A 15,772-nucleotide genomic window follows, 5' to 3' on the forward strand; every position below is an offset into this window, starting at 1 on the left:
TAAGATGGATGGATGGCAGAGCATTTTTAAAGGATTTTCCACTAGGAGACCAACTGGTCTGGGCAATACAATCACAGGCCCCAGAGTCCATGCGGCTGCACCGCTGCGGCATATTCTGTGATGCAAAATGGTTCACCAATCACCATACAGACAAACACACTACAGTGACTACACAGCTATCAGGAGCAATTACCAAGCACAAATGTTATGTCAAAGACACTCAGAGTTACACAGTAATGACATCGGATTCTGACATCAGCCAGCTCAGTAACCAAATTTTAGTTTTGTTTTTCTTAACCAACATGATCTTGTGTGTATATCTTATAACATAGATCTTCGTTTTCCTTGTTAAATGTATACTTACATGGTACTTGGTTAATTAATTGCAACTGATTGAACCAAGGGCGACATGGTGGTGTAGTGGTTAGCGCTGTCACCTCACAGCAAGAAGGTCTGGGTTCGAGCCCCATGGCTGACGAAGGCCTTTCTGTGTTGAGTTTGCATGTTGTCTGCGTGGGTTTCCTCCAGGTGCTCCAGTTTCCCCCACAGTCCAAAGACATGCAGGTTAGGTTAACTGGTGACTCTAAATTGACCGTGAGTGTGAATGGTTGTCTGTGTCTGTGTGTCAGCCCTGTGATGACCTGGCGACTTGTCCAGGGTGTACCCCGCCTTTCGCCCGTAGTCAGCTGGGATAGGCTCCAGCTTGCCTGCGACCCTGTAGAACAGGATAAAGCGGCTAGAGATAATGAGATGAGATGAGCTCCCATCATGTGAACAGGGTATTCGGTGGTCTTTATGGCTTGATGTGGAACTGAGAGAGGAAACTGTGGACTGTTTAACCCTTTCACCACTGTAACTTTATATGCAGACTGGTATATAAAAATTTGAGGTTATTCCATGAAATCTAGTCCTACGTGAGCTGATGGCGGAGTCGGTGCTGTGCGCCTCATCGGCTATAAGCCATGTACGATGAGATTGAGTGAGTGGAATAACATCCACATTCACTGGATTTTGAGAAATGGAGCTTTTTTTTTTTATTTTTGCAAATTCAAACTTCGTACAAATGTCTGACAGTCATTTCCGCTTGGAATGTAAACAGACTGGTGACATGATAGTAGCACTTGGTGAGATACTAATAATAATGATTCTTGAAAAATAAAAAAAGATGCGTTCTGACCATCATACTTTCATTCCATTTTGGGGGGGGGGGGGGGGGGGGGTGTTTGAGTCGGGTTTTATTTATTAGTCGTTTGGTCCAGCGGCATTGTTTTTCTCTGCTCATGGTATGAGCTGATAGCCTAGTAGTAGAGTAGCCAATCAGAGCACACGATTGCTCATATCCAGTGAATGTTGATAGAATAAATTTCTTGATATAAAGAAATACCATTAACACGAAGTACCTCTGTGATCAATTTTGTATTAACCGGTATGCCATTTTTAAAGAAAATGGTGAGCTAGTGGGTACCGTTGGAAGCTAGATGATTTCTGCTTCAGGAAAATGTAATGCTTATGATGATAAACTGAACACGGGTAAATTCATGTTTTATCCAATGTTTACTGAAACGTGCGTAAACTTGATTAACGTAAAATAATTGTGCTTATCTACGTTGTCGTAGGAACTCCCAGGGAATCTGACTTCTTAACCGATCGGCATGTACAATACACAGGTTTCCCCTCCTACAATGAGACCAGAACAGTGGTGAAAGGGTTGAGATGTCCCTAAAGACTGGTTTGAGAAAGATCTGGATAGTTTGTCTGTCTGCTGCTATGAATGAGTCCTAATTTTTCATTTTTCTTGAACAGTACTGACCAGCGTGCTGTAGCAGTGACGACATGAGTTGGAGTTTCCTGATGCGTCTCCTGGTGGAGCTCTCCAACCACTCAACATTTGTGGGCAAGCTGTGGCTTACGCTGCTCATTGTGTTCCGGATTGTACTGACCGTGGTGGGTGCCGAGACGATATACAAAGATGAAGAGAGCGAGTTTATATGCAATACAACCCAGCCTAGTTGCAAAAATATGTGCTATAATGCATTTGCACCACTCTCGCATGTAAGGTTCTGGGTTTTTCAGACCATCATGATCACCACACCCTCTATTCTGTACCTTGCCTTTGCCATGCACAAGATCGCACGCATGGAGGACGATGATTACGGACCACGGGGTAGGCGCAAACGCATGCCTCTGGTAAACCGCAGTGCCAATAAAACTGCGAGGAGGCTGAGGACAGTGGTAAGGAGGACCCCATGATCACCGAGGAGATCGAGCCAGAAAATGACAAGGAAAAAGAAAAGAAGGATGAGAGGAAGAAACATGACGGCCGGAGACGGATCAAGCGTGATGGCCTGATGAAGGCATACGTGCTGCAGCTTTTATTACGTGCGGCTTTCGAGGTGGCCTTCCTGTCTGGCCAGTGTCTGCTGTATGGGTTTGTGGTGGCCCCGTCATACGTGTGTTCGCGTAGCCCATGTCCCCCCACAGTGGATTGCTTTGTGTCACGTCCCACCGAGAAGACCGTCTTCCTGCTCATCACGTATGCCGTGAGCTCCCTCTGCCTGCTGCTCACCGTGCTCGAGATCTCGCACTTGGGCATCAGTGGCGTCCGTGACATATTCCAGAGCCGTGCAAGGTGCCGCCACCAACAACATCAAGCCAGTCAGACGGCCTCGGTCTACCCACGTTTCATACCCTCTGGCAACCCAGGTGCAAAAGCTGAATGCAGTCTTCGTGACTTGGGCCGTGAGTCTCAGGGTGATGAGGCGTCCTCACGGGAGCTGGGCCATCTGCGGCGCCACCCGAATCTAGCACAGCAGCACCTGGACCAGGGTTACCAGGATGAGGAGGAGACTCGACTGTGAAGCAGCAGCCCCGAGTCCAACGGCTTTTGATATTTCTGTTTTCCACCTCGTGTGTGATGTGTATATGAGGTGTATATGTTGAATGCATCTCTCTTTGGATGAGAACAGCAAGGCGGGGGGGGGGGGGGGGGGGGGGGTTGGGGGGGGGGGGGGCTTGATGTGGATTCATCTGGCCATTCTGTTTGAGTCTTTTGTTTGGTCTGAAAATTGGGGGTGGGGGGTGGGGGGGGTTGTTGTTGTTTTTGTTTTTTAGTTCTGGGTATGGTGTCATATATATAGTTCTTTCTTTTAAATCTGTTTATTTCTGTTTGCCATGACTGTTTTGTGTGTTCCACTGATATTGCTTCGTAACTTGAAGTGTTATGCGTAAATGGGTACACAGCAGTGAGCTTTTCTCCCACTTAATGTGCACTTTTCCCTAGGGCTGCTCGACATTGGAAAAAATCAATATCACGATTTTTTCAGTAAATATTGATATCGCGATTTTTAAAACGATATTTATACACCTTTTTTTAAAGCCCCGATCATCAACACCCGAGGCACCGGGCCACATTTTTATAGTACAGGCCTCATAGGCTACCTATCAACCCTTCCCGTTGTACCCTGAACCGCCTTTTACTTAAACTATTTACTGTGCAAGCGCGTACTTTGCATAGGTCCTATCGCCTGCACAAGGCTCACGTTCTCCTCACTCAACATTTCCGATCACAGAGGATGGAGCCAGCGCTGGTATTACCAGTGATTACTGCGTAACGTCCACACTGGCTCGTAGCCAGCCAAGGATAAAATCTCTCTCTCTCTCTCACACACTCACACACACACACACTACAACGTAAGCTTGTGTGTTGTTAAGACACCAACATTAAACACGCACACACACGGACTGGCCATTGGGAGTAGCGGGAGTTTTCCCGGTGGGCCGGTGGTTCAGCGTGGGCCGGCGGAGGAAAAAAAAAAACTGTTAACATTGCTTATCATATTAAAGGCCAGCGCGCAACTATAATAAACAATGTTAACAGTTTCTTAAAGAAACTGTTAACATTGCTTATCATATTAAAGGCCAGCGCGCAACTGTTTTTTTTTTTTTTTTTCTCCACCGGCCCACACTGAACCACCGGCCCACCGGGAAAACTCCCGCTACTCCCGATGGCCAGTCCGTGTGTGAACACGCACAATATAGAGACAAGTCCTTAAGAATTAACATACATGAAAATAGCTCAGCGGCATGTAAACATTCCCTGAAAGTGTAGGTGGCACTGCGGCTAGATGCTACGTGAAATGGCACAAGGCAAACACCATGCTTCGCTCAGTCAACAGACAAAATCCACGAACCCAGTAGTCCTCCTACTACTGTGGGTTAGTGTTCTGTGGCCAAAAACACCCTATGCACAGTCATTCCAAAACATCCCCACTAGTTGCAGGTTATGTCTCAAATACAGATATGCGTTGTGGATTAAGCGATCTATTTTCAAGCATCAGGCTTCTCTTCCTTCATCTTCCAAATGTGGACTCCGCTATCTTTTTGGCATGTCAGCATTGAAATACCATTTGCAGAGATATTTCACTCGAAAAGTAAAAGCAACACATGATTAGGGCTACATGATTAGCAGGGGGACACCGTTTTAAGCGCACGGAATTTTAAAAACAATGTAATTACATCCGAGTCCGTCTACATCGCGCAATAAACCCGTCCTTAGCAGAACCTACTTCAAAGCATGATGCTAGCTGCAGATGCACAAGTCAAAATCAAATGAACCCAAGTAAACATGCCGCGGCGGGCAACATTAATAACCAAATTTCCTTACCTTAAAACGCTGCCTTGACCACAGGACGACTCGCAATTATTCCACTTAAATCCACACGGTTTAACACATCTAACACAGCTAGCAAGCTGGATATGTGCTATTATTGTTGTGCTTGTTTTCTTCCGTAGATGCCATTTTTACATTACCCAGTCCCACATCCAAAAATATGACGTAAATATATGTTAATTGTATTATTATAACAATTAGCAAGCAAATCAAACAACATATTAACAAATCAATATATTAAATCACCCGACACGTATGAAAACAGAAGAACTGATTTTTTACTGTTGCGGAGATATCGCGGGAGTAGAATGGATGACACCCATCCTGTTTATTCCCCCTCAAGCACACAGCACAAGGTTACATGGGGGAGAAATACCAGCTACATTTTACATGTGGAAGCCAGAAGTCTTTAACTTTTTACCAGCTTGTCGACATTGGGGACGGACTCTGGGCAGTTGCTATTTTCATGACATTGTTGAGATGTCCATGGGTCAGATGACTACGCAGTTTCGATTTATTAATATTCATTACTGAAAATGCCTGTTCACATAAATATGTTGTCCCGAACATACAGAGTATTTTACCCGCAAAGGCCGTGATAATTGGGTACTCTGATGGCAATGACTGATAGAAAGATTGGATTCCAACAGATGCGTATTTATCCTTCAATGGCGCGCAACACTGCAGGTCTATGAGTTCTATTTGCATCGCCTCTGGGACCTCAGAAGCGTCTGTCGTGAATGGAGAGCGAAAAAGCACAAAGTCCTTTTCCAGTTCAGAGAAAACCGTGAAACGATTGGCAAACTCATGCATGAGTTCTGAAAGCAAACTTGCATACTTGTCCATACTCTGATCATTGAGAGGCAGAGATTTTAGAGAGGGGAAGTGGGCTGCATTGCGCTTGCAGAGCTGCGTCTTCCATAATGAAAGTTTACTTTGAAATGCACGGACACTGTCGTAATACTCGGTGACGAGTTTGTTGCGACCTTGCATTGTAACGTTCAAGAAATTTAAGTGTTCCGTTATGTCCACTAAAAAGGCAAGGTCTCTAGTCCAGTCGGGGTCATCCAATTCCTCCACGGGCTTCCCTTTCGCCTCCATAAACTCTGCTATTTCAGTGCGTAATTTGAAAAACTGTTTGAGAACTGTGCCTCTGCTCAACCAACGCACATCGGTATGATAGGGAAGGCCCTGATGAATGTCATTTTCCAAAAGAAAAACATCAAACTGCCGATGGTTAAGTCCTCTTGCTCTGATAAAATTCACAGTGGCAAGAACAACGCTCATAACATGCTCCATTTTCAGACTTTTGCAGCACAAAGCCTCTTGGTGTAATATGCAGTGAAAGTTCCAAAATACCCGTTCTGGATTAGCCTCACGTACCTTTTCTCTCAACTTCGTAACCACTCCGGTCTTCCTACCTACCATGGAAGGTGCACCGTCCGTAGCCACACTGACAGCTCGACTCCAGTCCACCTCCAGATTGTCAAGGGCCCCGACAAGGCTAACATACAAGTCGTTAGCTGTAGTGGTGTCTGTCATAGGCACAAGGGAAACAAACTCCTCAGTGATGTTTAAAGAAGCATCCACTCCGCGAATAAATATCGCTAACTGGGCCACATCAGTGTGCTCATCGAGAGCAATGGAGAATGCGATGAAGGACTTAATCTTCTCTTTAAGTTGGCTGTTCAAGTCGCTGGAGAGTTCTTCCACTCTCTCGGTCACCGTAGTTCGGGATAAGCTGATGTTCGCAAAAGCTTGTCGCTTTTCTGGACACACTAGGTCGGCTGCCTTGAGCATGCACGTCTTGACGAATGCACCCTCTGAAAATGGCTTGGACACTTTTGCGATCTCCCACGCGATGATGTAGCTCGCCTTCACTGCCCCTAACATGAAATAAAATGTACAACAAAGATATTGAGACACCCCTCTTTGAAAACAGCCGCATTTAACATTAAAGGAGAACTGAAGATGATGTATGATATTAAAACGAACCTTCATGTGTCTCTCGAGACTTTGAGAAAGCTGCTTGCTGTTTTTGAAGGTTTGAGGCAAGCTCATTTAGCTTTTCAGTCCTGCGTTGCCCGGTGAATTGGCTGTATTTGTCGGCGTGGGTCTCGTAATGTCTTTTGACATTGTATTCCTTCGGTACAGCCACTTGTTGCGAACAAATCAGACAAACAGGTTTTCCCCCTACTTCCCAGAAAAAGTATTTCTTTCTCCATTTTTCCTGAAAGATGCGACCCTCAGAATCAACTTTTCTCTTTTTAGACAACATCTTGTGAACGAGCAACAACTAGCTACTCTACATTAAATCCGGGTCATTGCACCTGCGCGTGCTGCAGCAAGCAGAGAGCAGCTAAAAACGAACCGATGGATTACACGAAAATGGAATCAAATTGAAACATTAGATTTAAAATCATTACGAAAAAACCCCCCAAAACATTCGATTTTTATTAATTTATTATTAAAAAAAAAAATCTCATGAACCACCGGGCCGGATGTGATGACCAATCGGGCCGTATCCGGCCCTCGGGCCGTTACCATGGCACCCCAGGCTTAGCTAGAATAATCCGATACTCGACCATTTCCCCACCCTGGTAAAATCAATTTGCTGTAAATCAAATAATCTCAATTACAAAAGAACCCTCGTGTTTAACCACTGCAGTTTCAGCAAAATAGAAAGATAAACGAAATAAAAGTGCCAGTAAACACAGCAGTTTTACATATGACAGAAATTTCAGTTAAAATTTACCACTCAAAAATATTTTATGTATCTCATATCTAGTATGTGCATAATAAAGTTTATTTTATTTGCTCAATTTTTGCTCATGGTGATACAGTCTTTTTCATAAATGTGTTTATTATTTTTTAATGTATAATGACCTTGGGTGTGAGAAATGCATTTTATGCGTAAGGAAGCATAAACTGTGTGTGTTGTATTAATAAAACTTCAATAAAAATGTACTGTTTTATTGCATATATTTTTGACTCTTGATTTTTTTGCTTTTCAGACCTTACACTTAAATGCACTTAGGCTTTTGTCTAAACGGGGGAACAGGGGCGCTGCGCCCTCTTAAGGCCAATTTATGCTGACAACCCAGTCCTCGCAGACGGCGTCGCAGACAGTGTCTGCGTAGCCCCCCACCTTCGCAGACGCTCTGCGCGCACCTCCCACAAATTGTAACCACCGCAGAAGCCTCGCAGACAAGAGGGCTCTGATTGGTCCACTCTACCCGCTGTACACGCACTTCCGCTTCCCTACTTTCCCGGTTTGTTTTGTTTTCACGACCGGCATTTTTAAAAACACGAGCGAAGATGGAGCAGCATGAAGAGCGGTTGATTGAGGAAGTGAAGAAGTACGGCCATCTATACGACTCCAGTTCTAGTCATTATAAAAAAGTTCTAGTCATTATAAGTAACCGGAGGATAAACACTCCATTAACCACACCCACCAACTACTCCTAGCGACTTCTCGCCCCCTTGCGTTGTGCCGGTGAATAACATCGCGCACGCCTATTATCCCCGCTCAACAATAAATTACAACTGTCTGCGAAAAGCTATCTGCGAAAGCCTTGTCGCACAAGCATGCAGAGGCCTTTACTCTCGGCGTGCGCCCCCTTACCGACTCCGTGAAAACATCCCAGCAACACTACGTGACAATGTGTCTGATCATCAAATACGTCATAATTGCTCCAAAAATATTCCAATCATAGTAGATACACCGCCAGACGGTGCAAAAACAATCCGAATTGGCGTTTTCCAGACTGAGGCGCCATGTTGTTTAGTTGTTTACTTGTCGCGGCTGCTCTCGCGAGATTTGACATGGGTTGCAAACAAGGTCAGCTGACTTGTAGAGCGAGATTTCTCGAGACTGAATGACCTTTCACCCACCGGCGCGGGAGCTTTTGACAGAAGTAATTCGCGAGTTGTTTTTGTTGACACTTGGGCATTTAAAGATGTCATCCCGCGGCACGAAGCGGAAGAAAGCCAAAGACTGTCTAGGGCAGAAGAAGATTAGGCCAAATAAAAAAAAAAAAAAAAAGTGTGTTTCCGGTAACCCGACCGATCGAGAATTTCCGCGTCGAAATTGCCGACCGTAAAGTTTTGATTACAAATTTCCCTCTATATTTTAGTGTAAGCGGCGTTAGTTTGTCATAATTTTTTGTTTCAACGCATTCAAGTTGTGAAAGAAACGATAAAAAGTAAAATGTTTCGCCACTTCTATCAGCCCTCCTGCATAAACTGAGCCGAGCCGCCATTTTGAATCCTCATTCAAGGCTGTAATGCAAATTGCTTCATTTTCAGTATACAAGTGTACTTCCATGGCAGGGAAAAACACTACATTTTGCCGCCTATGTAGTCCCCTATTTATACAAATAGGAGTCATTCAGGATTCAGCCATGTTTTTGCTCGACCCAAGTTCTACAGTAGGCTACGCTAGGCCGTCTGCTTTTAATGGAAGTAGCCTAGCCTAGGACGTTATTTTCACGTTATTTCTTGATAAGGTGTTTTCACGTTATTACATGAAAATATCATGAAATATCGCTTCCGTAGATCATAACTCAAACTCTCGCGATATTTTTTTTATTCGTTTAAAGATTTAAAACACTTATTTTATTATGATGTGTGGTATAAAGGATTCTGTGCCAAAATAATATTTTGTAAGATGTTTACTTATGTTAATTTTTTCGAACAAAATAAAAAAAAATTAAGGAAAAAAAAACTTTCCTACCTACCGACCTTATTTTAGTATTTCATGTTACCGGAAACACACTTTTTTTTTTTTTGGCCTTCCTTTTCTTTTTCAATGTTGACAGACAATTTGTTACAATTTCCCTCTCAGATAGCCTCAGAATGTCCCACTGGAGCATTTTTCAAAGGCTTTGCACGGCGGGGGGGGACAACCGGCACCATCTCCCCCCCGCTCCCTCGCCATGGTGAGCGCCCTCATACTAAATTTTTCTAGAAAAAACCCTGAATGAGTCCTAATTTTTCATTTTTCTTGAACAGTACTGACCAGCGTGCTGTAGCAGTGACGACATGAGTTGGAGTTTCCTGATGCGTCTCCTGGTGGAGCTCTCCAACCACTCAACATTTGTGGGCAAGCTGTGGCTTATGCTGCTCATTGTGTTCCGGATTGTACTGACCGTGGTGGGTGCCGAGACGATATACAAAGATGAAGAGAGCGAGTTTATATGCAATACAACCCAGCCTAGTTGCAAAAATATGTGCTATAATGCATTTGCACCACTCTCGCATGTAAGGTTCTGGGTTTTTCAGACCATCATGATCACCACACCCTCTATTCTGTACCTTACCTTTGCCATGCACAAGATCGCACGCATGGAGGACGATGATTACGGACCACAGGGTAGGCGCAAACGCATGCCTCTGGTAAACCGCAGTGCCAACCAAAACTGTGAGGAGGCTGAGGACAGTGGTAAGGAGGACCCCATGATCACCGAGGAGATCGAGCCAGAAAATGACAAGGAAAAAGAAAAGAAGGATGAGAGGAAGAAACATGACGGCCGGAGACGGATCAAGCGTGATGGCCTGATGAAGGCATACGTGCTGCAGCTTTTATTACGTGCGGCTTTCGAGGTGGCCTCCCTGTCTGGCCAGTGTCTGCTGTATGGGTTTGTGGTGGCCCCGTCATACGTGTGTTCGCATAGCCCATGTCCCCCCACAGTGGATTGCTTTGTGTCGCGTCCCACCGAGAAGAACGTCTTCCTGCTCATCACGTATGCTGTGAGCTCCCTCTGCCTGCTGCTCACCGTGCTCGAGATCTCGCACTTGGGCATCAGTGGCGTCCGTGACATATTCCAGAGCCGTGCAAGGTGCCGCCACCAACAACATCAAGCCAGTCAGACAGCCTCGGTCTACCCACGTTTCATACTCCATGGCAACCCAGGTGCAAGAGCTGAATGCAGTCTTCGTGACTTGGGCCGTGAGTCTCAGGGTGATGAGGCGTCCTCACGGGAGCTGGGCCATCTGCGGCGCCACCCGAATCTAGCACAGCAGCACCTGGACCAGGGTTACCAGGATGAGGAGGAGACTCGACTGTGAAGCAGCAGCCCCGAGTCCAACGGCTTTTGATATTTCTGTTTTCCACCTCGTGTGTGATGTGTATATGAGGTGTATATGTTGAATGCATCTCTCTTTGGATGAGAACAGCAAGGCTTCTCAGTGCCATACAAAAAAATTCTTATTTTTTTATGAATGTTTTTGCTTACTGCTATTCATAATGTGGACTTTTTTTGGGGGGGGGGGGGGGGGGGGGGCTTGATGTGGATTCATCTGGCCATTCTGTTTGAGTCTTTTGTTTGGTCTGAAAATTGGGGGGGGGGGGGGGGGGGGTTGTTGTTTTTGTTTTTTAGTTCTGGGTATGGTGTCATATATATTTCTTTCTTTTAAATCTGTTTATTTCTGTTTGCCATGACTGTTTTGTGTGTTCCACTGATATTGCTTCGTAACTTGAAGTGTTATGCGTAAATGGGTACACAGCAGTGAGCTTTTCTCCCACTTAATGTGCACTTTTCCCCTTTAATTGCTTCAGTCATTTGAATGCAACAAGGCAAACATGTTCATGCTGTAACATAAGCCCAGGGTGTGTATAAATAGTTTTTTTTCCCCCCTGCCTACTTGCATTTGTTCCTCGAGTGAAATTAAAGCAGGAAAATTGAACAAGAGCTTAGCTAGAATAATCCGATACTCGACCATTTCCCCACCCTGGTAAAATCAATTTGCTGTAAATCAAATAATCTCAATTACAGAAGAACCCTAGTGTTTAACCACTGCAGTTTCAGCAAAATAGAAAGATAAACGAAATAAAAGTGCCAGTAAACACAGCAGTTTTACATATGACAGAAATTTCAGTTAAAATTTACCACTCAAAAATATTTTATGTATCTCATATCTAGTATGTGCATAATAAAGTTTATTTTATTTGCTCAATTTTTGCTCATGGTGATACAGTCTTTTTCATAAATGTGTTTATTATTTTTTAATGTATAATGACCTTGGGTGTGAGAAATGCATTTTATGCGTAAGGAAGCATAAACTGTGTGTGTTGTATTAATAAAACTTCAATAAAAATGTACTGTTTTATTGCATATATTTTTGACTCTTGATTTTTTTGCTTTTCAGACCTTACACTTAAATGCACTTAAACGAAAGAGGAATTTTCTTTTTGAGTCTTTTGTTTGGTCTGAAAATTGGGAGGGGGTGGTGGTGGTGGTTGTTTTTTAGTTCTGGGTATGGTGTCATATATATTTCTTTCTTTTAAATCTGTTTATTTCTGTTTGCCATGACTGTTTTGTGTGTTCCACTGGTATTGCTTCATTATTTAAATGGGGTCAAACTGGTCCAAATGCATTTGCATGTTCATATGCCTGGTTTTCTTAAGCACAAAGGTTAGTGACCTCGTGCAAAACTAAGAGCTAAGCTTGGGAAACGATCCAATCCTTGGTAAATGTACCCTATTGAGTGGTGTTTTTCTAGCACAGTCTGAAAGTGATTTCAGGCTTTGGGGAGTCTAAATGGGGAATCCTAAAGTGGTTCCATGTTCACAAACACTTTTTTTTTTTTTTGCTTTTTTTAAAATAAACTTTGTATTCTGTCTTTTATATCTTTTTGTACCAATAGTATTTTTGTGCAAGTTAAAGACTGAATAAAGCTTTTGAAATATAATAAAGTATGTGTTGGTTCATCACAGTGGTTAGCACTGTTACCTCACAGCAAGAAGGTCCTGGGTTCGAGCCCAATGGCTGGTGCTTGTATGTTCTCCGTGTCTGGGTGGTTTTCCTCCGGGTGCTCTGGTTTCCACTACAGCCCAAAGACTGCAGGTTAGGCTAATTGGTGGCTCTAAATTGACTGTACCGGTAGGTGTGAGTTTGTGTCTGTGTGTTAGTCAAGTCAAGTTTATTTGTATAGCGCTTTTAACAGTAAACATTGTCACAAAGCAGCTTTACAGAATTTGAACGACTTAAAATATGAGCTAATCTATCCCCAATGAGCAAGCCTATGGCGACGGTGGCAAGGTAAAACTCCCTCAGACGACATGAGGAAGAAACCTCGAGAGGAACCAGGCTCAAAAGGGAACCCATCCTCATTTGGGCGACAACAGACATAAAGTCGGCTTCATTGATGGTATAAACCCCCACCGACTGAAACCCAAGCGCAAAACCGTTCACAACAACCGCAGTCCTAAAGTCAGCAAGTCAACTGTAGTCCTAAAGTCAGCAACTCAACTGCAGTCCCCAGCCACAAAACACCACTCCAAGAGTCCAGAGCGTCCTCCAGGCGCGACCCCCAACTGTCCACATGGGGCCGCCCTCCACAGGAGGGTTGCGATGAGACTCCAACTAGACACAGGGCACCAGGATGGATCAGGCAAGTCCAAGGAGCAGAAGAGGTCAGTATCTCGATCCCAAGACTGACATGTAACTCAGAGGGACAGATTTGGGGGGGGACAGGTTAAAAAAAACACAGGTTAGCCCTGGGGGCAGCATGGAGGTGTAGTGGTTAGCGCTGTTGCCTCACAGCAAGAAGGTCTGGGTTCGAGCCCCGTGGCCGGCGAGGGCCTTTCTGTGTGGAGTTTGCATGTTGTCCGCGTGGGTTTCCTCCGGGTGCTCCGGTTTCCCCCACAGTCCAAAGACATGCAGGTTAAGTTAACTGGTGACTCTAAATTGACCGTAGGTGTGAATGTGAGTGTGAATGGTTGTCTGTATAACTTTATATGCAGACTGGTATATAAAAATTTGAGGTTATTCCATGAAATCTAGTCCTACGTGAGCTGATGGCGGAGTCAGTGCTGTGCGCCTCATCGGCTATAAGCCATGTACGATGAGATTGAGTGAGTGGAATAACATCCACATTCACTGGATTTTGAGAAATGGAGCTTTTTTTTTTATTTTTGCAAATTCAAACTTCGTACAAATGTCTGACAGTCATTTCCGCTTGGAATGTAAACAGACTGGTGACATGATAGTAGCATTTGGTGAGATACTAATAATAATGATTCTTGAAAAATAAAAAAAGATGCGTTCTGACCATCATACTTTTATTCCATTTTGGGGGGGGTTGAGTCGGGTTTTATTTATTAGTCGGTTGGTCCAGCGGCATTGTTTTTCTCTGCTCATGGTATGAGCTGATAGCCTAGTAGTAGAGTAGCCAATCAGAGCACACGATTGCTCATATCCAGTGAATGTTGATAGAATAAATTTCTTGATATAAAGAAATACCATTAACACGAAGTACCTCTGTGATCAATTCTGTATTAACCGGTATGCCATTTTTAAAGAAAATGGTGAGCTAGTGGGTACCGTTGGAAGCTAGATGATTTCTGCTTCAGGAAAATGTAATGCTTATGATGATAAACTGAACACGGGTAAATTCATGTTTTATCCACTAATGTTTACTGAAACGTGCGTAAACTTGATTAACGTAAAATAATTGTGCTTATCTACGTTGTCGTAGGAACTCCCAGGGAATCTGACTTCTTAACCGATCGGCATGTACAATACACAGGTTTCCCCTCCTACAATGAGACCAGAACAGTGGTGAAAGGGTTGAGATGTCCCTAAAGACTGGTTTGAGAAAGATCTGGATAGCTATGCTGCTATGAATGAGTCCTAATTTTTCATTTTTCTTGAACAGTACTGACCAGCGTGCTGTAGCAGTGACGACATGAGTTGGAGTTTCCTGATGCGTCTCCTGGTGGAGCTCTCCAACCACTCAACATTTGTGGGCAAGCTGTGGCTTACGCTGCTCATTGTGTTCCGGACTGTACTGACCGTGGTGGGTGCCGAGACGATATACAAAGATGAAGAGAGCGAGTTTATATGCAATACAACCCAGCCTAGTTGCAAAAATATGTGCTATAATGCATTTGCACCACTCTCGCATGTAAGGTTCTGGGTTTTTCAGACCATCATGATCACCACACCCTCTATTCTGTACCTTGCCTTTGCCATGCACAAGATCGCACGCATGGAGGACGATGATTACGGACCACAGGGTAGGCGCAAACGCATGCCTCTGGTAAACCGCAGTGCCAACCAAAACTGTGAGGAGGCTGAGGACAGTGGTAAGGAGGACCCCATGATCACCGAGGAGATCGAGCCAGAAAATGACAAGGAAAAAGAAAAGAAGGATGAGAGGAAGAAACATGACGGCCGGAGACGGATCAAGCGTGATGGCCTGATGAAGGCATACGTGCTGCAGCTTTTATTACGTGCGGCTTTCGAGGTGGCCTCCCTGTCTGGCCAGTGTCTGCTGTATGGGTTTGTGGTGGCCCCGTCATACGTGTGTTCGCGTAGCCCATGTCCCCCCACAGTGGATTGCTTTGTGTCGCGTCCCACCGAGAAGACCGTCTTCCTGCTCATCACGTATGCCGTGAGCTCCCTCTGCCTGCTGCTCACCGTGCTCGAGATCTCGCACTTGGGCATCAGTGGCGTCCGTGACATATTCCAGAGCCGTGCAAGGTGCCGCCACCAACAACATCAAGCCAGTCAGACAGCCTCGGTCTACCCACGTTTCATACTCCATGGCAACCCAGGTGCAAGAGCTGAATGCAGTCTTCGTGACTTGGGTCGTGAGTCTCAGGGTGATGAGGCGTCCTCACGGGAGCTGGGCCATCTGCGGCGCCACCCGAATCTAGCACAGCAGCACCTGGACCAGGGTTACCAGGATGAGGAGGAGACTCGACTGTGAAGCAGCAGCCCCGAGTCCAACGGCTTTTGATATTTCTGTTTTCCACCTCGTGTGTGATGTGTATATGAGGTGTATATGTTGAATGCATCTCTCTTTGGATGAGAACAGCAAGGCTTCTCAGTGCCATACAAAAAAATTCTTATTTTTTTATGAATGTTTTTGCTTACTGCTGTTCATAATGTGGACTTTTTTTTGGGGGGGGGCTTGATGTGGATTCATCTGGCCATTCTGTTTGAGTCTTTTGTTTGGTCTGAAAATTGGGTGGGGGGGGGTTGTTTTTGTTTTTTAGTTCTGGGTATGGTGTCATATATATATAGTTCTTTCTTTTAAATCTGTTTATTTCTGTTTGCCATGACTGTTTTGTGTGTTCCACTGATATTGCTTCGT

At 44.6% G+C, this 15,772-nt stretch overlaps 2 protein-coding genes and 1 pseudogene across 2 annotated transcripts; all 3 read left to right on the forward strand.

Moving 5' to 3' along the window:
• Positions 1 to 1,833: 1,833 nt before the first annotated feature.
• Positions 1,834 to 2,858, forward strand: LOC132892188 (gap junction gamma-1 protein-like; annotated as a pseudogene).
• A 6,854-nt stretch (positions 2,859 to 9,712) lies between these two features.
• LOC132891350 (gap junction gamma-1 protein-like) lies at positions 9,713 to 10,738 on the forward strand. The gene has a single exon (XM_060928862.1). The coding sequence runs from the start codon at positions 9,713 to 9,715 to the stop codon at positions 10,736 to 10,738; it is 1,026 nt and encodes a 341-aa protein (XP_060784845.1).
• A 3,621-nt stretch (positions 10,739 to 14,359) lies between these two features.
• On the forward strand, positions 14,360 to 15,385 carry LOC132891351 (gap junction gamma-1 protein-like). Its single transcript, XM_060928864.1, has one exon. It carries the CDS (start codon positions 14,360 to 14,362, stop codon positions 15,383 to 15,385), a length of 1,026 nt encoding a protein of 341 aa, XP_060784847.1.
• Positions 15,386 to 15,772: the final 387 nt, after the last annotated feature.

Source organism: Neoarius graeffei, chromosome 9, assembly GCF_027579695.1.
Source record: "Neoarius graeffei isolate fNeoGra1 chromosome 9, fNeoGra1.pri, whole genome shotgun sequence".
Taxonomy (NCBI): Eukaryota; Metazoa; Chordata; class Actinopteri; order Siluriformes; family Ariidae; genus Neoarius; species Neoarius graeffei.

Excerpts from the sequence above, each read along its gene's own strand:
- LOC132891350 (XM_060928862.1), top strand. The coding sequence starts at position 9,713 with ATGAGTTGGAGTTTCCTGATGCGTCTCCTGGTGGAGCTCTCCAACCAC.
- LOC132891351 (XM_060928864.1), top strand. The coding sequence starts at position 14,360 with ATGAGTTGGAGTTTCCTGATGCGTCTCCTGGTGGAGCTCTCCAACCAC.